The following is a 25,130-nucleotide window of genomic DNA, read 5'->3' on the forward strand; positions in this document are numbered from 1 at the left end:
TAATAAATTTCAGATAAAGTTAATTTAAGATTTTTAAAACAGACATGAAACCTCATCTCATGGATGAGGTTTCATGTTTTATCAGAAGCCTGCTGGGGCTCTTGGCCTGCCCGCCAGCCTTAAGGTTGGACGGGCAGGGCCTTTAACTACTTTAATTATCCTGTCAATGGCCATTGACAGGTCAGCGGGCGGACAGCTGATCACACTGTCCGCCCACGTTCCTGAATATTTAAATGGGGCGGGATGATGTCGGGGGTTCCTCCTGACGTCATCCCGCGTCATTTTCCCGTCGGCGAGCAGGCCCCGCCCCCAAATCGCTGAGGGAAAATTCAGGCCCAAGTACCTCTTCAGGCACAGGCATTTCAGTGTTATCTACTCCAACAGAGACATCTGGTATGTCTATCCTTCATTGAATAATTTCAACAAGAGACCATGGGTTCCACAATGGTTAAGGGCTGAACATCATTTTGTTGGGGTTTCTCCCTTCTTTTCAAATGATCCATGTATTTGCAGATGATCCGGCCTTCCACTTGTTTGTGGCATGACAACGTGCCATTCACAGAAACTATTACACCAGGTAGCCACTTGCATCTTGGAAAGTTATATGACTTTTCCTTTCAATGCCTCTTTAGCTTCATTCAGCTGATTCTTCAACTCTTTGCTAGACAGCTAGTTTCGCTGAGCTGGAACTGCCTTGGAGTTTCTCTGATCACCTGTCTCCTGGCTGTATCCCGCTATATACAACTTCCAGGACTTCCTGTGAGCCCTCTCCAATTACCAAGGCCTCCCCTGAGCCCTCTCCGATTTACCAAGGCTTCCCCTGAGTCCTCTTTGATGACTAGGGTTTCCCCTGAGCCCTCTTCAAGTTTTATCTGCTGTTCTTTCACTCTACTGTTTAAGACAGTCTTTATTTCTTCATGTTGCTGAATGGTGACACTTTCTTTTTGCATTTGATCTTGAAGGACAATCAACTGTTCTTTCAACTGTTTATTTTCTGGTTGCCCTCCCTCTGGGATCGCTTGTTCCCTTTGGCAGAATTGCTCTCTCTCTGGGGTCTCTAGTTGCCTTTCGCAGAGTTGCCCCCTCTGGGGTGTCTTGTTGCCAATGGTCTTGTATTGCGAGTTGCCCTCTCTCTGGGGTCTCTTCTAATTTTCTGCCCATAGCCATTTTTCTTGTATTTAACACTTAAAATGTGTGCCACTTTAAGAGCAGTCACCGTTTTTGTTTTTGTTTGGGCTGTCTCTGCAGCTGTCAGCCTTTCTGTGCTATTTTTGAGTTTCCCGTGCATTTCATGTTTTGGCAGGCTCACCAGCAATGTGGCTGCTGTTCTTTTAAACTTTGCAAAACTTCGTTCCTGTTCGAAAAAACACAGCAGTGATTTCTTCTCTCTTTTCTGGGCGATTCAGCAGGTTTTTTTATCTTTTTTTTAAACTAATTCTGCAGGTTTTTTTGATGTTGGATGTCCCACACTTCAGGTGACCCAGCGGCCTCGTGATCCAATCGGAGCCATTTTTTTTCTTTAAATTTAAAACTGCAGCATGGCTTTCTGCTCTGATTGCCCTTTTTATGTTAACTTGCAAGCTGTCAATTCTGCACCAAGCATTTTTTTTAAACTCTGCAGTCATTTTTACTGTGCACTGCAGGTTGTTTTTAAATCTTCCTTTACTTGAAGCCATGTGCTAGCTTCTCTAACCTACTGAGCTTGTGGGGCTGCCATCTATTTTATAATATAGTATAGATTCTCTTCTTTCTTTTTATTTTTGCCTCTGCAGGTCCTTTTTTAAAAAATGTTGGAAGTGCTACAGGAGATTTCTCAGCCATTTGGCTCGGGCCCTTTTTTAAACTCAAAATGACAGCGCTCTGTTACTTCTGTTTGAACTTTGCAGCATACCTGGTGAATATATTTCCCTTTCTTCTGTTCAAGCAAGATGCTCATAGTTGCTGGTCAAGGGACAATGCTGGACCTGATCCCATCCTCATCGCCAGTTTGTTATGAACTTGATTTTCCAGGCAGGTTTCACATCAGAAACATCAAACTTTATTTATAGCCTTTGGCAGCAGTTACATGCTTCCATCAAGCTTCACAAGAAGAAGAAGAACTTCCACTCTACGGTTCCCCACGCTTAGCACTGATATATTCACACTGTCACGTGATACTATATAACACAATAAGTCTTAAAGCTACAGTCACTGCATTCCTTAAAGCTACAATTACTACAATATTAAAGGGAACTGATAAGGTTCTCTCTATCAACCCTATTTCCACTGGCTGTGATATCTAGAACTAAGTGACATAGCCTAAAAGTTACAAGCAGGCCTATCAGGACTGAAGTTAGGGAACATTTCTACTCATAAACGGTGGTAGAAGTTTGGAACTCTCTTCTACAAATGGCAATTGATGCTGGATCAGACATTAATAGGTGTTTGTGGAGCAGAGGCGTTAAGAGTTATTTGTTAACCAAAGGTATTAAAGGGTTATAGACAAAGGTGGACATATAGAGTTAGGTCACAGATCAGCCAGCATCTCACTGAATGGTGGAATAGGCTTGAAAGAATAAATGGTCTACTCCTTTTGCTCTCTCTAAATAAATTAATATTGGATCTTCATTCACAGCAAAGCAAATCTTTGTTTCAAATAATGCTATTTCCACCCTGATGGGTACACCACACAAAATTTAACATTGGTGATGGGGTCTTGCAAATCTGCTAGATAACTGGTGGAAGCCCCGTGTTGCTTCTGTTGGGCAAGGCCTGCCAGAATGAAGTGCCCATTAGACACTCCCACCCTGAGAGCTGCTGGCAAATCTCCCTTGCCTGTCAGCGTCAACAGATGTGGTGTCAACTGCCAGTAATGCCCCTTCAGAGGCCTCGATGGACCCCAAGCCATAACTGAGGGCGGGATACGGGGTTGCTGGTTAGGGGAGGGGAAGGGGGTTGCGGTGGGGGCGGGGCAGGGGGTTGATAGTTAGGGGAGCTGGTGGAGGTCAGAAGAAAGGGCAGCGGGATGTCTTCCGCTTTCCAATGCCATGTCTTTCGATCAGGCACTCAATGCCTTTGTACAAGGGTCCCCCCTCCCCCTCTGGAAGGCATCAAGCAACCATGACAGAGTTTGCTTCCATGGGCTCCCCAAGTGGTGAATCCCCCACCCACCACTGGTTGAATACCGGTAGGGTGGGAAGGAGGGCAGTGGGTGAGGGAGGTGATGGGGTGAGAGTGTCAGGGGGGCGCTCGGATGATGGTTGAGAGCTGTGGCAAAGGGGTCGAGGGATGTGACGGGAGTATTGGGAGGGTCACTTTTAAGTTTAACCAAAAAAAATGCCTTCTCAAAGTGCAGCTTATCTGGGTTGTAAGTATAGAATATTTCCCCCAAATATGAATTTACTGTCACTGCCCATATGGTGCAATGTGCAGAACATGTTAATGAGGGCTGAGGCAGTCAACAAAATCAGTGTTATTGTCTTCACATGTTATAAATAACTAGTGGGATATTTCCCCGTGAAATTAATAATGTTGCATGATGCTGTTAAAGTAGAATTTGTACTTTCTGGTTTGTTTAATAGTCATGGTGAGATCACCTATAGACACACACAAACTAACACAGCATTATATCGTAGCTGCTTTTAATATTAACAAACCATGTTGTATGGACGATATTTGAAACCAGATGCCAACAATAGGCATTATCATTTTACTAGGGTCTTTCTGTGATTGTTTGGTAAATTGATTGGTGAATCTTGAAAGGGGAAAAAATATCATGCATGTTTGAGGGGGACGATTAAAGTGGGAGGCAGAGAATAAAGTGGCCCGGAAACAGGAGAATCACCAAAGCCCAGGATTTCTCTCCCTGGCCCTGCTGTGTCTTATTCCCATCGGAAAAAGTGTCATTTTCAAGGTTTTGTCAAAAGGTGGTGCTGTTAAACAGTCATCCCCGATTTATTTAATTGCCTGTACAAAGTGGTCTAACACTTTTTGTCTCCTGAAATGTTTGGAGACATATTGGGTGAACTACATGAAATGCATTAAGGAATATTTGATCAGGAATAATTATCAGTGCTGAATATACTAAGACAAGATAAAATCCCATTAGTTTCAGCTTTTACTGTCTGCATAAGAAAAGCAACATCAAACATTTATACAACAAAAAACTATTAGAGAAAACCCAAATGTAACAGGCATGTATCCAAGGAAAACAAGTCCAACTGCCTTAATATTTCCTCAGGATTCAAGTTCCCAAGACAAAAAATCTTGTTTTACTCATCTCTGCCCCCTCTGGCTACCCTACCCTATGTTCTAACCAGAACAACATACAGTTCTCAGAAGGGGTCTGAGCAACAGTTTACACAGCAATAATATATAATCTGTCACTCTGCTAATGCAACACAGTACCTTACTCCCTTGTTGCTGCAGCCAAGCAATGAACAAATGATTTTATTTAGATACCAGGACCCACCAGATCTCCTTTCTGATCAGAACACTGTACCATTTTATCCACACTAGTAAAGACAGAAAAGGGGAATTTATATGAGCTTTCATGGCCTCTGTTCTGTGCACATGCAAAGATGGCGCCCGTGACCTCCTGGATACACTTGTGCGTGGAGGCTTGCAAGATCCTGCACAGGTCACCTGTGATTCCCTGGGTGGAGCCACTGGCATAAAAATTGAGCGCTGCTGTCACTTTCACAGCCACTGGCAGTAGATGCCCTCCATGTCCACCTGGCACCAAATCCTGCACAGCTGGCATATGTGACTGACCGGTTCCCTAGACATGCACAGTGGCACCGGTTCTCAGTCATCTGCAGGAATGACAAGCACAATCCATAGACCCTGGGTCTAGCAAAAAGCCTATGAATGACGGCTCACTGTGGATCTTCAGCTGTGTGTGCAGCAGGCCCTGCTGCCCCTTCATCTTGAGGGAGGTGCTTCGCCCTTTGCTGAGTCAGGCACCTCCACCACTCTTGTTCTTCTTCTCTGGTCTCTAAAAGCCATGAGGCATACTGCTAAATCACCAGGCTCCATGATCCTGATGTTCTCCTCCTGCAGGATCAGAGAGACAGTTGGGTTAGCATATGTGTCCTAAGGATCTCTCTTGGTTAAGTTTGAAGGCCCCTTCATGCATGCCAAAGAGTGCTGGCCACCACTTGGATAGCTAGTGTGTAGTGCGCTTCTTGGCTGTCCGAAAACCCACCCACCTCTGCCCCACTCCACAGGACCAATTGGCGGCAACTTCGGCCACTGGACTGCATGTTGTACTCTCAGCTCAGGTGCAGGCATTCTCCTAAACCGCACTGCAAGGCTGCAATGTTAGCTTGAACCATGAGGGTTACTGGTCCAAACCTGAATAAATACATTGCAAAGGGCTCTTGAGTGCCTCCACCAGTGACTGCGCCATGTCCAGTCGGCCAATTGTTCTGCTGCCCCCAAAACGCACATTAATTAGCAGTCTGCACTCGAGGAGTGAAAAGGTCTGGGGCAGAATTTTGCCGTTTTCGGGCCGGCTTTGCGGTCCAATTGAGGCCGGAAGGCGATTTCAGGCTGGTGGGCCAATTAAGGCCTGCCCAGCGTGAAAAGCAAGTGGCAGCACTCAGTGCTGCCTGTGCGGGCTCAGGGAGGAGGGTGAGCGGGGCAAGTGTGAACTTTGTGCATGTGCGCGAGTGCGCGCTCGATAATCTCCCTGAGGCACAGAGCTGCCTTAGGGAAATGAAGAGTTTAAAAAGAAATAAAGAGATGAAAAATGTTACAAAACATGCCCCCTCATGTGCCTCTGTCACGTGAACAGGGACATGCCATTAATTCAATTTTTATATGCTTTAGGAAACCTCATCCCACCCGTGGATGAAGTTTCCTAAAAAGTGCAAAGGCCACTTGGTCTTTTCAACTGCCCACCAACCATAAGGTTGGACAGGCAGTGAAAAATTTATTTTAGTAACCTTATTAATGGCCTTCATAGGCTTTTTAATTGTTGGCGGGCGCACTGCCAAATCCAGTGTGCGCCCGCCGACCGAAACTGCGTTGGCGTCGGGATGCGCCCACCTGCTGAAGTAAAGATTTTACCCCTGGTCGCCTTTGGTGGTACATTCACGCTTTTGCATTGCTTGAACGGGCAGAGAAGCTTCAGAGGCCCGATCCCATGCATGTCAATGGAGCTGCGGCTAAACGGTTTCAGCTGCAGAAAATTGCTCGCTTTTGACAAGCTTTGCCAAGTTTGTGGCTGCTTCTCTCACACCCCCTCTCCCGGCACCCCCCCACCCCAGCCTCACCTGCACTGGAGCTCAAGCCCCAGCACTGCACTCAAAGACAGCCGAGAAAAAGCAACTTCTCTGTGCACCCCACCCCCCGCGTTCCTTGAAGTTCTACAGGCGATGCTTGCGAGTGCTGTATAAGATTTTGTGCACTTACCTCCGATTGCCCCTCAAAGTTCAGCTCACCAGCTGCACACCTTGTAAACAAACGCAGACATGAAGCACATCGTTCTGAAGTCACACCGACGTGGGTGGTAAATTTGATGTGGGGGAATGATTCTGGTGTGAGCGCACAATAATGAGATGCAAATGCATGAAAATTAAATTCCCGACATTGGACAGCAGGAAATGCAGCCTGCCAATGACAGGTGAAGCGGATGGTTGCAAACTGGTTTCATGACGGCGTGAAACCAATTTTTGGCCTTCTTGCTACATTGTCTGCTCACATCTGCCATGACGCCGGCAATGTGACTGGACAATTCTGGCCATTGTTCCTCTACTCAAGGAAATGTTGGAAAAGCCTTAAAATCGATTTCGTGGAAACCAGTGCCTGTAAATACCTATCTGTAAAATAATATAACTATTACCTAAATTGGCAATAGTGCATGCTGTCTGGGTACTCGATTTTAGTACAACCCAACCATTTCTAAGTTAATTTGAGTTATATTCATTGTAATAAGCTAACAAGGTTAAACACCATTTTGTGCTAACACAGATAAAAAGCCATTTTGATGTTGTTAATCTTTTACAACAAGCTAACCCGAAACAGTATTATGAAGCAACCACTGATTGGCAACAGATGATTGACCAAATAATGTACCTCAATTAAGTTAGGATTGAGGGATAATTAATAATCAGTAGTTGATTAGAAGTTGTTATATGTTATTTCTGTATTTCTCCATTAGCTTTTCTTATGAGAAAATTAAAGTGCTGTGATAACTGGGAAAGAAATGGCATAAGCCTTGGACTCCTTCCCTTTTGGGAATACATGCTGTCCTTGATTGCTGAGTCTATCTTAATGAATGGGACTCCTGTAAAAACATTAAGATAAGAGATATGGCTTAAAGGAAGACATTGTCCTAAGTTTATGCCAATGTGCATAATTAGCTAGAACCTATGGGGTTAACTCTGTTAGGGGGGAATTAAATATATATACATATATATATATATATATAAAGAACACAGTGAGAATTTGCTGAACATACTTAAAATCTCCAGGCAGCCATTGATGCTAAACATATTAACAGTTGAGGATAACCAGGTGGACATTGCACACAAAGAGGCTTTGAGTTTTTGTGTGATTTACACAGAAATCAAGAGATGAGCTCATGTCTAGTAACAGGGAGGAAAGCCTCTGTCAGGCAGGACAAGTCAAGTGGTGCAATGTTGCAGTGAAGCCTTGAGAGCTAGACTGGAGATAAAACTTGGCATAAAGTTAGATTAAGTATGCTCAACCCTCAGACAAGGGGAGGACAAATGGTTTAGCTTAGATATGGAAAGATGAACAATGGACAAAGAGGGGGCTTTGATGAAACACAAACAGTCTTGAGTTGTAAGAACCAAGATCTTTGCATACTTGTTTTAATTCTGATTGGATAGTATAATTATGTATACATCCCATAGAATAATTGGATAGCAAAATCACACGTTTATGTACTCAGTAGGATAGAGATAATGGAACAGGTGTGTCAGTTACCAACTGGATGTATTCAAATGTACTCAAATGTATAATGATAAGAAAAAGTACAAAAGTAATGAAATGTAACCAATCTGGGAGCTGGGTCTTCATTCTTAGGGATGATTGCGGCTCCTGTGCATAGGCTTGAATAAAACTGGTTAAAAGGAAGCCTGAGTCTTTGTGGTCGTTGTGGGATCGGAGAGTGTAAGATCTCCTCTTCAACTCTCATCACATTATTGACAAACTATGGACCAATAAGCCATTTCCAACAATTTGGCTGTGGTGGGCTTACAACATCTTCTGAGTGTAAAAAAAGGGGTTTCGAGAACCATCCTTGTGTACATCAAGTATGGAAGAACCGGTTTAGATCTTCGGGGATACTTGAGTATCCTATCAGTGCGAAGGTCGTTACCAATAAGCTTCAGGGCAGATGAGTAATTGGTACTGGGACTAGGTCAGTGATGGATTCCCTGTTAGTAGAAATCCCAGGAAGGTGTAGTGACTGTTTCTCTGTCAGTGTGAGGAGTTCAAGTCATCCAGTTCTCTTGGATTGATTACCCATTTGAAAGTGTGGAGGTGGTAGAGTTTCACTGATAAGTATACTTTACTTATATTCTGCCTCTGTTAGTTGATAAGTTTCTTAAACTTGCTTATAACCAATGCACTTCATACTATTTACTGATGTGGTGTCTGAGTCTTTGCCTGATGGTTATATATCTGTCCAATTTATACAGTTTAAAAAGGCAACTTGGGTTCCAGTATTTGGCAATGTACAGCTAAACTAGAACAGTCTAAAATAACAAGCGCCTCATTTTAAACTTATAACAATGCAAAATTGGAAGCAGCACACCATAGTAGTTTATCAGCTTTATAAGTATTTTAACAACACTTAAAATCAATTTATCCATTTCCTCTTTTTCACTTCATTCATCTTTTGTCTCTGTTGATACAGTCCGATATAATGGGGCTAAGACAAATAATACTTCATAAACAACAATGAAGAGTATGGAGGCAGCCTTAACTGTGAAACACTGTCATTGAAACAAGATGATGAGAGTTTGAGTGTTTTGCAAGTTTCATCAATTCAAATTGAAAATTCATGGTGAAGTTTAAACAGGCGAGGAGCTCCAGTTAATCTGTATCTTCAAGAATGGACACTAGCTGAAGCTTATAAAATATAGGAAGAGATGCATTAAGCTTTAATAAATGGATTAGATTTCTTGTGAACTAAAATATTAGTTTTCTCAGAAACCTAATTGAAATGAAGGGTGCTATAATACTCACTGTGGTTATTGAACATTTCTGCATGGGAACACTCTGAAAATATCAACAATATCTTAAGAACATCAGTCCTAATTTCTAGAACAGATTACCATCTCCTCACTGGATATGGTTCTATCCATGCAGAAGTATTTTATTTTACTCAGTACGCAGCAACAGAACTAACAGGTCAGGGACTTAACTAATACAAAAATAAAAAAAAAAATGATGGACAGCACATAAGTCTGATGACCTCATGCAGCACTTGGTTCTTCACTGGTCCCATCAGGCCCAAGGTACCCCCTTTGAAAATCTATTTAGTAGAATGTATTTTAAAATTCTCAAATGCCTCCTTTAGTAGGATCAAACATAACTTAGAGTGAAATGTTACTCTGGAGAGCTCTGAGCATGAAAATCATTGCAGCTCACTTTATCAATATTCATATGGCTCACTCAAAATGAAAGTCACTTACAAGTAGCAGTTTTTCTTTGTGATCACAGTGAAGGACCCACTTCCCACTTCCTTGTGTACACTTGCATTACCATCCGACAAATAAATCACATTTGGAGTCAAGCCCAACTGCTCATTTGCGTCACCAAGGTTGAGGCGCTGAAAAGATAGTTCTCCTTTATGCAACTGCACACAGTATCTGAAACAAATACAAAAGAATATAGTAGATGAGGAGTATTTTCTCCTTTAAAAAAGTACAAAGGATTCTATTTGGTATACTGGAGTCAATATCTTAACCACCAGTTTATGCAGTATACAGTTGACAATTCAAAATAATTTTCTGCACTACAAATTTCAATTACTACACAATTTTAATTAGGCAGTATAAATAACATTGGAAAATGGAAATGTAGTGCTTAATTTGAATTATTAGATAATTCTAATTAAATAATTTTGAATTAATAGACTGTAAGTAAATGCTTTAGTGAACTCTTGTGATACAAACTAAGCACTGCAAAACAGCACTAACAAAGTAGGCCCTTTTTTGGCTTATTGGGTGGCATAACAAAAGAACACAGGCTAGGGAAGCAGCATTGGATGTACAGAAGCTTATGGGACTCATCAATTACTTCAACACATCTAAGCAGCAGTAAAGAAATCAATTGGAGAGACATTGACCACCATTTTGTCTCATTTGCTGACACCAGTTTGCTTTCCTATGCTGATCCCAATGATGGATGACGAATGTCTACCAGGTTGGTGTCTATGTTTAAATCCCAAGGGCAGGAGGCCACAGATACTTGGTTTCCTCGGGAGTGCTGAAACAGATCAGCCGGTGTATACAAATTTCAAATTGCTAGCTATACCCCTGCACAGCTGTTCTGATGGAGCTCAAAGGTTGCTGAAAGCACAAGTTTTTAAAAATTCTATGTGGAGAATTTTCTCCCTGTCAGGGGGAGCTGAGCGGAAGCGGGCGTGGCTGCAGGCAGGTTTGCAGCCGATCGCCACCTGCGATCGGCTGGGCGCCGCCATTTTATGTGGGCAGCCAATTAAGGCCCACCCAGCGTGACGCGCACCCGGAAGCACTGAGTGCTCCCTGTGCAGGTGGGGGGAAGAGGCTGAGTCGGGGCCTGCGCATGAAAGAGCGCAGAAATCTCGAGGAACAGAGCTGCCTCAGGGAGTTTAATTTCACTGTGAAAAAGTGAATAAAAGATTTTTTAAAATTATTCAGACATGCCCCCTCATGTGACAGTGTCACATGAGCTGGGACATGTCTATGAATTTTATTAAAATTTTTTATTAAAGTTTAAAAAACTTCATGAAACCTCATCCGGCCCGCGGATGAGGATCTATAAAAAATGCGAAGGCCGCCTAGGCTCTTCACCTGCCCGCCAACCTTAAGGTTGGACGGGCAGCCCTGTGAATTATTTTAATTGGCATTTAAATGGCCTTAATAGGCGTTTGGCAGTTCGGCGGCTGCGCAGCCGACTCCGGTGCGCGCCCACCAAACTGAAGATCGGAATGACACACAGTGATGTCGGGACGCATGCTCAATGTCAACGTGCGTCATTTTATGCATTGGTGAGCAGGCCCGCCCCCGCCGCTGACCAGAAGATTCAGGTCTATGTATTCTAATAGGCATACCAGAATACCCCAAACCCAACACAGTTTTGATCACCAGCCTTTTCGCTCCAAGGAATTTCTTGACCAAGTTTTACACTCAGAAAATAGAAGCTAAAGCTACTCCATGACAGTACATGTGGCACAATAGCACATGTACAATTCTCCGGTACAGAAGATGATCAATCAGTTCATTGTGCTAGTTCTTAGAAAGTGCTGTCAAATTTGTCCCATTCCTCTGCTCCTTCCCCATAGCCCTGCAATCTTTTCATTTTCAAGTATATGTATTATGCCACATATCAATCTAGAAAAACTCCAGTGAAGACTCAAAAATGAAACTATCCATACGTATTTCTAGTATTTCCATGATACATTGATTTACTGAACTTGATTACCTTTCTCTCTCCACTGAATGACAGACCATAGTTTGGGTACTGAAAACTTGAACTACTTGGCAGATGGAGAACTTTCATTATTTCTTTGTTCTTTAAGTTGTACAATGAAAGCATTAAACCCTGAAACAAGCTCACTGACAGGCATAAAAGGTTTTCATGGTTGGTGAGAATTGTAAACTTCCTTCTCTGAGGCACCTTTTCAGAACTAAACTGACATCTGCAAAAATATATCTTCCTAGGTAGGAACATAAGAACAGGAGGAAAGGATTCAACCCACAATCCCTGCTCCATCATTCAATGAGATCATCACTGAATTGTACCACAACTCCATTTTACTGCCTTAGTTCTAAATCCCTGATACCCTTACTGAACAGAATATGTCCACCATAAATCTTGAAAGTTCCACTTGTCCAAGCGTCCACAACCTTTTGGAGGAGATTTCCAGATCCCAATAATCCTTTGTGTGAAGGAATGTTTCTGATTTTATCCCTGAATGGTCTAGTTCTAATTTTAAGATTATGACCCTGCAATCTTTATCTGTATCTAGCCTATTAGATCCTTTTCTCCTTTTAGCCACCTCAATCAGGTCAACCCACAATCTAAAACAAAAACAGAATTACCTGGAAAAACTCAGCAGGTCTGGCAGCATTGGCGGAGAAGAGCAAAGTTGACGTTTTGAGTCTTCATGACCCATCAACAGAACTGAGTAAAATTAGGAGAGGGGTGAAATATAAGATGGTTTAAGATGGGGGGGATGTGGGGAGAGAAGTTGTTGGGGTGGGGGGGGTGGTTGTAGGGACAAGCAAGCAGTGATAGGAGCAGATAACCAAAAGATGTCATAGACAAAATAACAAAGAGGTGTTGAAGGTGGTGATATTAACTAAGAGAATGTGCTAATTAAGATTGGAGAGCAGGACACACAAGGTACAGCTCTAGTGGGGGTGGGGTGAAATAAGACTAACAGAGCATAAAAGGTATAGATTTAAAAATAATGGAAATAGGTGGGAAAAGAAAAATCTATATAAATTATTGGAAAAAACAAAAGGGAGGGGAAGAAATGGAAAGGGGGTGGGGATGGAGGAGGGTGGTGGTGTTGAATTCAATATTCAGTCCGGAAGGCTGTAAAGTGCCTAGTCGGAAGATGAGGTGCTGTTCCTCCAGTTTGCATTGAGCTTCACTGGAACGATGCAGCAAGCCAAGGACAAGAGAGCAGGGTGGAGTGTTAAAATGGCAAGCAACAGGGAGGTTTGGGTCATTCTTGCGGACAGACCGCAGGTGTTCTGCAAAGCGGTCGCCCAGTTTGCGTTTGATCTCTCCAATGTAGAGAAGACTGCATTGGGAGCAACGAATGCAGTAGACTAAGTTGGGGGAAATGCAAGTGAAATGCTGCTTCACTTGAAAGGAGTGTTTGGGCCCTTGGACGGTGAGGAGAGAGGAAGTGAAGGGGCAGGTGTTGCATCTTTTGCGCATACATGGGGAGGTCCTGTAGGTGGGGGTTGAGGAGTAGGGGGTGATGGAGGAGTGGACCAGGGTGTCCCGGAGGGAATGATCCCTATGGAATGCCGCCGAGGGGGGTGAAGGGAAGATGTGTTTGGTGATGGCATCATGCTGGAGTTGGCGGAAATGGCGGAGGATGATCCTCTGAATTCGGAGGCTGGTGGGGTGATAAGTGAGGACAAAGTTGACCCTATCATGTTTCTGGGAGGGAGGGGAAGGCGTGAGGCCGGATGCGCGGGAGATGGGCTGGACACAGTTGAGGGCCCTGTCAACGATCTGCTGAGTTTTTCTAGGTAGTTTTGTTTTTGTTTTGGATTTCCAGCATCCGCAGTTTTTTGGGTTTTTTTTCAACCCACAAACTAAACCTGGTACAAGTATTTTCTATATTCAAGAGAATACCTGCCAAGTTTAGGCAAGTGAGCAAAAGCAAGCATTTTGATCTCCACTAAGGCTCATTCTAACCGTTCCACAAACTCAAAAGGTCCACAGAAGCTACGGGCTGAGTTTTGAGCCCCTGCCTGGGTCAGGAACATAGGTGGTCAGGAGCTAAAAATAGCCCCGACTAGCATGCCTATTCCTGAACTCCAGCCTGCCTCTGGGTCATTTTTGCGAAGGCAGGATGAGGGTGACAGGGCTACCACTCAGCGGGTAGCCATTGTCCCTCAATAAGGGCCTACTGAGGCCAATTACAGGGAGGCTGATTGGGATCTTCCAGTCAGCCCCCAGGTCTCCACAGGCAGCTGAAGCTTGTTTAGATGCCTGGAGATGGCCTCCCATAAAGACCCACCTTGCCTGCCTGGATTCACCAGCAGCCACAGGTCACCATGTCAAGCACCCCCGCACTCTCCCCACCAAACATATGCTGTTTGCAAGATCCATTATTTTATGGTGGCCTGGCTGCAAGATCCATTATTTTAATTTAAGATCTAAAAATGTTGGAGTGAGAACAACTCCATTTGGAAGCATCTTCTCCCTCACTTGGCATCTATTTCAGCTGGCTGTTTCTTTCAAGCTGTAAGGCCACTGATTGGCTCTCCAGTTTTGAGATCCCGGCCAGAATTTTCCCATCGGCGATTTGGGGACAGGGCCCGCTTGCCGATGGGAAAATGATGCAGGATGACGTTGGGAGGAACCCTCGACGTCATTCCGGTCCATTTAAATGTTTAGGAAGGCGGGCAGACAGCGAAATCAGCTGTTCGCCCGCCGACCTGTCAGTGGCCAATTGAGGCCATTGACAGGATCATTAAGCTCATTGAAAGACCTGCCCGTCCAACCTTAAGGCTGGCGGGCAGGCCAGGAGCTCCAGCGGGCTTCTGAAAAAAGATAAAACCTCATCCACTGGCAGGATGAGGTTTCATCTCAGATTTTAAAAAGTTTATTAGAGTTTCACTCATTTATTAACATTTCCCATCTCGTGTGACAGTGTCACATGAGGAGGACATGTTAATAATGTTTTTCCTTCCCTATTTTTAAAGTTTTTTAAACACTCAGCGCTCTCCCTGAGACAGCACTTAGTCTCAGGGAGCAGTGCGCTCTTTTGCACGCATGCGTGAAAGAGCGCACTTTGGCAGACGTGGAATCCCTCCATCCCCCGCACAGGAATTCCCGTCGGGCAGTCCGCTGGGCGGGCCTTAATTGGCGGCCGGCCCTGTTTCAGCGGCGGAGTTCAGCTGCCTGCCCGCCGCCGAGCCGGTGGGGCCCGCCCATCAAGGTCAAAATTCTGGCCCCTGCCTCCTTAATTGGTCAGCAAACCTGTCTCCAGACCAAATAAGGTGGTGTCCCAAGAAAATCACAATGCGTGACTGTGTATCCCCCACTGTGGTTATGTTCAGGACCCTGAAACAATCCCAGCCTCTGTTTCCTTCCCTTGAGGAAAAAATCCTGCCCCATTGCTTTCCATTCACCACAGGTTTTCACTTTGTTATATTGAAGGGTCAATTATACAAAATATATTTATTTGTTTCGGGCCCGAGTGAAGAGAGCAACAAAATTTTATTTGCCATTTGAATAGCAAAATAATGTGATATTATTTGTCTGGAGATGCTTTCTTGCAGAAATTCTGTTAGACAGGAAGTCTTATGCCCAGCCCAACTGAACACCAGCATCCAGGCCAACCTGCTTAAAACCTTAAAGATACATTGCTTCCAACATATACAACAAAGACGTCAAAGTACCCTCCCGCAAGGGCTGTGAAATAATATAAATTAGATATTTATATGTAAACTCTTGATACAGTAATTTCTGAAAATGTTTAAAATGGTTTTCTTTATAATCACCAAATGGGGTACACAACGATGTTTTGAAATCTGAGCAATATGGTCACCTTCTTAAACACTGTACAAGCACACAGTGTATTGTCACGGCTAACTGGGGATAATGTGCAGCAATATCAAGCCCCACTGCTCCCTGAGCCATGACAAATGTAAAAAGTTTGATCAACCCACCTAAATGTTTCTTTTAGGTTAGCAGAATATGAGCAACAGGTTTGTAAATATAATAAGTAAATAACTGTGTATTGAACAAGCTGTCACTAACCAGTGGCAAAATAAAGAAATATGAACTGCTAATTTTGAACTCTATAATCTAAATTATCTTCTTAAATCCCTATACACACACTTACAAGACACATAAGACATACAAAAACATGGATTTTAAGGGTGGGATAAAACAGTTCGATAGCATCAATTCCGGAGTACAGGACTCGATGGGTTGATTTTGACTGATGTCTCCCAAATTCCTTTCAGCTCTTTGCTGATGACACAAGATGGTCTTCCAGCACTTTCAGTCTTTAGTTTATTGGTTGAGCACTTGCCTTTTAATCTCACTAACAGCAAGTTTTCCCTTTTCTTCTTGACAGGGGTTTTCAGGGAGAGCAGGTTACAGAGATATGAGGAGAAAAAGCCAGCTAGCTATTATTGTAGAATTACTGGAATCTTACACGCACAGGAGAGGGAGGTTTTAGGTCTTTTTCCTTTCAGGCTAGGAGCTATTCTGTTGCACTGTTCTCACACAAACCCTGGTCACCTGGTCAGGAGCCAATTAAAATGTTGTTGACAGGCAGTTCCCCATTAGACCAGATCGTTCCTCAGCACCATCTTGTCTTTCAAGGAACACTCTGATCCAGGGCAGAAACATTGTATACCTCCTTCACATTGTTTCAGTATGCATGTCCTTTAAACTGCAGCCATTGTAATTTTAATCCACAGTCCAACAGAAATTTTTTTAAAAATGTTCTTTATTGCATTTAAAGTCAAAATGTTCACATTCCTCCTGCAGCATAGTCTGGAATGTACTACAGTGTCTTCATTCCTGTTATTTTGAAAATTAAACTTCAATGAGTGAGACTACTGGTAAGGGATAACGCGAAAAAGAGAATCTATTCCATTCATGCCTCTCAAACAGGCTGCACGTTTCTTCAACATACTCACTGCATCTGGCTAATTTAGGATCTGTCCCAATTATACCTGATAAATTCAGATCAACTCAATATTAAATACAATAGGCAAGTATTCACTTTATAACTGGAAATGTAAGCATCATTTGAAGCTGTTAAACTGGTCATGCGCAACCACATATATTATTTGTCACACCTTATAATAGCTTACACACAATAGAATACAGTATATTACTGAGGGCAGTGTGTGAACATTAGATGATTTTCTAGAACAAATAGAACAGATGATTTTTATTCTTTTGCACATTAGACAAACACTGAATAGTAGTTTAAATGTTCAAATTATATTTAACCCTTTTCTGGACAATTAAAAAAAATTAAGTTTGAGCAATTAACATCAAACCAACATTTGACCAAATGTTGCATCAAGGAGCCAGAATAAAGCTATAGTCAATGGGAATCAGGGATACATCTCTCCATTGGCTAGAGTCCTACCTAGCACAAGCGAAGTTGCTTGTGCTTGTTGGAGGCCAATAATCACAGCCTATGGACATTGCTGCAGGCTTTCCTCAGGGTAATGACCTCAGCCCAACCACCTTCAGTTGCTTCATCAATGGCCTTCCATCCATCATAAAGTCCGATGCTGGGGATGTTCGCTAATGATTGCACAATGTTTGGCACCATTTGCAACTCCTCAGATACTGAAGCAGTCCATGTCCACATGCAGTATAACATGGACAACATTCAGGCTTGGGCTGATAAGTGGCAAGTAATGTTCATGCTACACAAGTTGCAGGTAAGGACCCTCTCCAACGAGAGAGAATCTAACCATCTCCCCATGACATTCAATGGCATTACTATCATGGAATTGCCCCACTATCAACATCCTGGAGGTTAACATTGATCAGAAACTGAACTAGATTAGCCATATAAATACTGTGGCTACAAGGGCAGGTCAGAGGCTGGGAACCCTGAGGTGAGTAACTCACCTCCTGACTCCCCAAAGCTTGTCCACAATGTATAAGGCATAAGTCAGTAGTGTGATGGAATACTCCCCACTTGCCTGGATGAGTGCAGCTCCAAAAATTGGCAGAATTTTTCACTTGTGCCAATGACAGGAACCGTGGTAGGTGGGGGCATTTAATTATGTGGGAGGCAAAAAATCTGTTTCCCAATGGCAGGGTAAACTGTTGGCATTTTGTGCTCTCGACTTTCAAGGCGGGTTAAAGGCATGTTGAGTTCCCAACAACCAATGTCAGGAACCCACTTTGCATGCATTAGCATCTCACGAGTGTTCATTAAAAGGCAACCTCGCCAGAATTAAACTCCCCCTCCAAATTAAGTTTGCGGCTAGCAAGAATTTGGAACATCCAGTTTTATGACTGTATATAAGTGGCGTGCACCTCGCTAGCTTCACCGCTTTCACGACTTTGAAGTCCGTCGATGTTGCTTTATTTTTCTTGGGGGTCTCGCATAATTTCATTTTTATTCAGCGCAATTAGCAGACACTGCGCCAAGGCTGGACAAGGGAGACAGGCAAAGGCTAGAGGTGGGGGAAGGAGCGGGGCAGGGTGGAAAGGTGGAGCAAAGGCTGGACAGGGGAAGAAGGCTAAAGGGGGAAGGATGGGGAGAGTGCCTGGGGAACAGGGGGCAGGGGCAACATCAGGGGAATGGTGGGGGGAGAATAATGTCTAGGGAACTGGGAGTGAGTGTGTCCAGGGAAGTAGCGGGTGGGGGGAGTGTCTTAGAGGGCAGGGGCGGTGGTGTCGATACTGGGGTCTTGGGGGGAGAACTCAGGGTACTGATGATAGGAGGGAACAGTCACAGTCAGAAGGGGGATGGGATGCGGTAGAGTGGCGGGTCCAGGGTGATTGTTTGGTAGGTGAAGGTCTCATCGGGTGAGTCATGGAGTGGGACTATACAATTAACTCAGATAACAGGAGGGGCCATGGTCAGGGTGGGCATGGGGATGGTGACAGAACACGGCTTTGAGGAGAGGAAATGCATTTGGAGGTGGATTGTAATAGGGCCAAGGGTAATAGGGGGAGGTTCAGGGGTGACAGAGGGGAGAGAAATGCTGATATTGGGTGATGGGGGGAAGGTGATGGGTGATGGGGGAGGGTAGAAGGCAGTGGAGTGAGTTTGAAATATAATGCATACCCTTTTTTCCAAACTGACCTCATCCATGCAGTCAGTCAGTCAGTGAAACCCCTAAAGGCGGAAGGAGGGTCTGTTCATGTGGGTGGAGTTCAAGGTCAGCATATGTGGGTGACTAAAGGGGCACCCTAATAATTATGAGACGCCTGCGCCAAAGATGCTCACTTGAGTCCTCCTCTCTATGATGAAAACCACATTGCTACAGGTTTGTTCCCGACTCAGGTGTCTCATAACATCGAGATCCCATCAAGGTGCAGTGCTGCCGTTCATTCAGTGCCATTTGCCATTGGCTGCAGTCAGAGGCAGGGATGAAGGGAGGGAGGGAGGTACACTGCCTCCAAGGGTCACGGCTGGTGGAGGGCAGCCAACTCACGACTCCAAACCTCCATCCTCCTGGGTAAATGGCCATGCTTGACAAGGGATCATGTGGTTAGTCTTTTTATGACGATAGTGTCTCCATAGAGTTGCAATGGTTGTGGAGACAAGCAGAATAGTGTCCACTTGAGACTTCTTGCACATGGATCGCATCATACTGGTCAAAGAGCAATATCTCCACAAGCATTAATGTATGAATGGGAGGAACACCCTCTCTGGTCTTCCAGGATGTCCTTTACCTGGAAAGGTGGGGGTGAGGATGCCATGTCTAGATAGAGGCCAAGTGAAGAGCTTAGCACTTGCCTGCTGGCTTTGAGATGGAGGGAAACCTGAAAAGGACATGTATCATTAAAGTATCATTTCAATTTGTCCACACATCCATTGAGGTGTTGATCATGCAGGCTGCAGGCAACCCTGCCTTGGTAATGGCTCTTAGCCAGATGAGGAGAAGGAGAGTCCATTGCAGGTTGGCACAGGGCCATGAGGAGCAAGGGCCTGAGCAGCAAGATGCAGCGGAGCCTTTATAATTTCAAGAGGCAAGCAAACAAGGGCCACTGCAACCAGAAGCACTGGCCCGACTATGGGTGTATTGCCAGCAGTGCTTTTATCTAGTGTTGAGCAAAAGGCAAAGCCAGAGGCACCCTTGTATATCCTGGTATGTGGTTGCTCATATCTGACAGCTTCTCCAGTACGAGCTGCAGCTGTAAGGACTATGCAGGAGTAGTGCAGACTTCCTGGCCTGCAATGAGTGTATGTCTGTCTGGGTGCCCTTTAAAAATGGCGCCAGGGCATTCGACTCTTTGAGGTAATGGCAGCTTCCAGCTCACCCTGACATGAGGTTCACCAAGCTCCTCGTGGATGCATAATTAATGAGCTGAAAATGAGAAGGACACGCATGTTCACCCGCCCCGCCGCCCAGCAGGAACTGTGGGTGTACCTACACCACTTGGACTGCAGTGGTTCAAGAAGGCAGCTCACCACCACCTTGTCGAAGGAAATTAGGGATGGGCAATAAATGCTGGCCCAGCCAGCGAAGCCCACATCCCTTGAATGAATAAATAAAAAAACAATCATGACAACTTTCCTGCCTGCCACTGGACTTAATCTCCAGAATGGAAAATTCCACCCAATACCCAAGAAACTCAACATGATCCAAAACAAAGCAGCCTGCTTGATCAGCACCTCATCCACCACCTTAAACATTCACTCGCTCCACCTCTAGTACACAGTGGCAGCAGTGTGTACCATGTGCAAGATGAACTGCAACAACTCGCCAAAGCTCCTTCGACAGCAACTCACAACCTCGATGCCTAGAAGAACAAGGGCAGTAGACACATGGGAACACCAAGACCTGCAAGTTCCCCTCCAAGCCATACACCATCCTGACTTGGAAATATATCACTGTTCCTTCTCTGTCACTGGGTGAAAACCCTGGATTTCCGTCCCTAACAGCAATGTGAGTGTACCTACACTTCATGGACTATGGTTGTTCAAGATGGTGGCTCACTGCACTTTCTAGGGATGTGCAGCAAATGCCAGCTTTGCACCCACACACCATAAATGAATTTTAAAAATTAGCATTCCATGCAGTATTAACAGGTTTCAATCTGCATTAGAATCTTCTGTTTAAGAAAAGTGGTAAAATATTTTCAAAATTTAGAAAATAAAATTCAGTAAGGATTATAATAAAGCAAAATACATATAATAAAGTAGTTAACAGAGATAACTTACAGGGAATATTTAAATATGATTAGATAAGCCTCACTAGAACTGGAACTAGAACAAATATAAACACCATTTTTAGAAGAGAAAGGATGCAGATAATGGTGCTCATTTTACCTCAATTGGGAATTAGTTATTGTAGCTGGCTATAATTGTCACACATCTGAATACAGACCAAGAAGTGTGAACTGGAATTAAAATCATTTGAAATGGGTTCAGAAAATCTGAATTTTGCAGAGAACTACATTACTTACAGGGAAAAAAAGCAAAAATCATAACATAAAATCCCATGCAATGCATATTCTTCCTGCACAGCGCCATATATCCTTGATTTGTCATTATATACCACACAGGTTTACAAAAGATGAGAGAAGACATGAGGCATGCTGCAATGGAAAACTAATGCTATCACTTACCTACGTAGAAAAATGGACTGCTTATAAGGTTCGGATATATTTGTATTTGTTGGGCTCATTTAGGAAGATGGACAATTAGGGATTAGCGTTTACATAATTAAGATTGGAAGAAAATTGTCATAGTAGATGCTGAGAGTCTGGTTCTCCTGCCTGGAGATTCCAGAGCTAGTGTTCACAGTTTCAGAATAAAGGGTCAGCCATTTAGGAGTAAGATGAAAATAAAAGGAAAGATGTGCATTTATCTGGTACTTTCTTGACTACCAACATCTAAAAGTGCCTAACAGACAAAGAAGTACTTTTGAAGTGTAGTCTCTGTTGTAATGTAGGAAACGCAGCAGCCAGTTACGCACAGCAAACTCTCACAAAGCAATGTGGTAATGGCTAGATAAGCTGTTTGTTAATAGATTGAGGGTTAAACATTGGCCAGAACACCAGGGACAACTGCCCTGCTCTTCTTCAAAATTGTGCCATGGGATCTCCTCCATCCACCCAAGCAGGCAGTTGGGCCTCAGTTTAAGATTGAATCTAAATTACAGCACCTTCCACCATGCAGCACATCCTCAGTACTACAGTGGAGTGCCAGCCTTGATTTTGTATACAAGCCCTGGAGTGGGACTTGAACCCAGAACCTTGTGATACATCGAGGATAAATTTCTTCTCTCAGATGGTTGTAAATCTTTGGAATTCTCCAGAGAGCTTTGGGCTCTCAGCCGTTGAGTATATTCAAGGCTTAAATTGACAAGATTTTTTTTTAATGATAATAGAATATGGATGGAAGCGGCAAGGTTGGGGGAATAGAGTTTAAGTAGAAAATCAGCTAACAGCATTTTGAAAGGGAGACTAGGCCCAAAGGCACATATAGCCTACTCCTCTTATCTCTTATATTCCTATAAAATATTACATGTAACAGAAAATTTCACTATAGTTGATGGAACAAGACAAACCTCACTGGAAATAATCAGAGAAACATTTTGTTAGAAGGAATAGAATTAATCAAGAATGCACAATATGTACCTGTTCCATTTTACTGAAGCAAGGCCTCCTTTCTGCAATTCCAATTGCCCCTCTTTTATGACCTCAGTCTCTTGTTGTGGGGTAAAACTGTCCCTCTCACGTGTCGGATGGGTTGCATTAATGTTATTTTGAATGATTTGGTTCACAAGTTGAATGATCTGTAATCAAAGTTGAAGAAATGCAAATTAAATCACCACATTAAACGCATTCAGGGCACTGGAACAAAGACCAGACTATCTGAAAAGCCTACTAAATGTCAGATAATATTCAAGGTAGGACACAGTGATTCAAACAGCAGGAAATAAGCAATTTAAGCAGTTTATTGCTCTTGCATTTTTCTTAAAAAAGCAGGATTTTACTAAATTTACAAATGGAATGTTACAAATCATTTATCAGGGTTCAGCTTAAAAAGTTAATAAAAGTTAGATCTCCAGCTTATGCTGAAGTATCAGACCTCAGCATTGGTGAAAATAATTGGGTTCATTTTTCCAGGCTGTGAGTGTGAAAAAAACAGCCAAGGTTTCCTATTCCTAAAGAAAGAGGGGGTGGGGGCAAGTTGGGAGTGTGTGTATAATTAGGCTCCGCTTTGATACTGCCCCCTTAACCTACCTCCACAATGGTCAAATTGCCTGCTGGCACTCTCTGCTGGTTCAAAAGTGAATAATCACCACTGGGGTGAAGTGTCAGAAGGCAGTCAGCGCCTGTCAAGCCATACCCTAAAACGAGCCTGCAGCTTCAAGAGAGGAGGAAGGAAGGAAATTGCAAAGAGAAGCAATTATGAAATATATATTCAGCTGACATTTCCATTTGCCCTTTCCCCATTGAGCAAAGCTAGGAGAGAAAATTGTCTAAAATATCACTCACTACATCAGTCAAGCAAAGAAAAGTTTTGAAAATATGAATTGATTCAGTGTTTGGAGAATGCAGAAATATTTGACTATTACCTTTATTCTATCTTCAGCAGAAGTAGCTTCAAGTTCATAATCGTGGTGCCTTAAAAAGGAAATGCTAATCTTCTGTCCTTCAACATGTTCACACGATTTGATAGATTTAAATGAAAACTGTTTCTTAATAATACCTTTTTCAATATTGCACAATAGCCTTGAATTATAATCAATCTAGAAAGGAAATATGCATTAATGGAACATTAGTAAATACAAATCAATGCAGTCAATAGCAACAGTAGCAATGGACAATATTTAGGGGACACTTAAGAAGGAAAACGTTTCATGAGGGAATCGGTTATTGACATAGAAGAAATGAAATTCTGGGGCAATCATGCAAGGCCAATTGTTTTCAGGAAATTCCACATGATCTCCAAGTAAGTAGTGCTTTAATTTTCACTTCTCGTGATTTTAATCACTTTTTTTAAGTGGCGAGAGGCTGCTATTATTGAATGCATATGCCACTTTGTGATATGGTTTGGATTGCACTATTTTAAAGATTTGTCAGTGTTCAATTGTGTGCTTTAGGATGAGGTTGATTACAAGTGAAGCAAAGTTCAGCCAACGTCCACACCAACTGACAAACCACCAGTATTCCACACTGCCAAAACCAAATTATGTGGACATTTATCACATTGCTGTGTGCTTGTGAGACGTTGCTGTGCCCAAATTAGCTGCTGAAATTTCCTACATTAATGAATACTTTTCAAGTGTACTTAATTGTTTTTGAAATGCCTTGGTGGCGAAAAGTACTATATAAACACGAATCAGTTCTTTCCTTATACTGCAGAGACCTTGACATAGTTTATATTGCAGGGTGCAACAGCAGAAAAAAACTGCACCTATGTATCTCAATAAAAGCTCCTCAATCTGAAACATTTTGAACTCTCTCTCTCCACAGATGCTGCCTAAATTGCTGAATATTTCCAACATTTTCCACTTTTATTAACCAAAACAGATTATCTGGTCACTGTTTTCATTGATGTTTGTTGAACCTTGCTGAGTGTGAACTGGATAACATGTTTCTACATGATAACACTGGTTGTAAAGCACTCAGGACATCCCAAGGTCACAAAAGGTGCTATAACCTTTCTTCTATATTCTGTGCACTAATTTTATAAAAGCTATTTCAACATACATTTGCATTTTTCGTAAAGGTGAATTCCTTGATGAAAATGAATTTCAGAAAAAAACTGAACTTACCTATCTCAATATTAAACAGTGCTATTTGTTTTAGTGACAAGGTTTCTCAACTTGTAAGTTAATGAATACCAGTACTTCAATTGTTTCATTTGCTTTGTTTTTAAACATTTAAAATCATACCAAAGGTGGGATTTAAAGGTTATCCAGTCAGAAGCTCAACGTCAAACATCCTGAACAGCCTGCCTGGGCTAATTGTTTAGATTTAAACTAACTGCCTCGATAAACATACAAACATACAAATTAGGAACAGGAGTAGGCCACTCGCCCCCTCGAACCTGCTCCGCCATTCAGTAAGATTATGGCTGCACTGAACTCCATATTGCTGCCTACCCCATTAACCTTTCAACCCCCTATTAATCGAGAATCTATCTAGCTCTGCCTTAAAAATATTCAAAGACTTTGCTTCCACCTCCTTTTGAGGAAGAGAGTTCCAAAGACTCATGACCCTCTGAGAGAAACAATTTCTCCTCATCTCTAACTTAAATGAGCAACCCCTTATTTTTAAACAGCGACTCCTAGTTCTAGAACTATTCACCACTACTGATAAGTTTCTCCTTGCTCTTCCAACCTGGAACATAAGCGCATAGACCTTAAAGATGTACTGAACATGGAAAAAATGAAATCACCAAGAAATTTCATTTGCACATACAATATTATAATCTCAGCATTATGATTTTGATCATTGTGAAAGAGCACTGCAGTAGATTCTGACTCTGATAGCAAAAAGGGGGCAATAGCAAATCAATAGTGAGTCTCATAGCTCTC

General features: G+C 43.0%; 1 protein-coding gene across 1 annotated transcript in view; it reads right to left on the minus strand.

Annotated features, from left to right (window-relative positions):
- The window catches only part of LOC121287430 (protein diaphanous homolog 2), a 140,174-nt gene that overhangs the window by 74,358 nt on the left and 40,686 nt on the right, over positions 1-25,130 (minus strand). Inside the window, exons 4-6 of the mRNA XM_041205305.1 lie at positions 23,163-23,336; positions 22,219-22,376; positions 9,651-9,827 (exon numbers count right to left, since the gene is read on the minus strand). Coding sequence (XP_041061239.1) covers positions 9,651-9,827; positions 22,219-22,376; positions 23,163-23,336 — 509 coding nt within the window. The remainder of the gene's footprint in view (positions 1-9,650; positions 9,828-22,218; positions 22,377-23,162; positions 23,337-25,130) is intronic.

Source organism: Carcharodon carcharias, chromosome 14 (assembly GCF_017639515.1).
Source record: "Carcharodon carcharias isolate sCarCar2 chromosome 14, sCarCar2.pri, whole genome shotgun sequence".
Taxonomy (NCBI): Eukaryota; Metazoa; Chordata; class Chondrichthyes; order Lamniformes; family Lamnidae; genus Carcharodon; species Carcharodon carcharias.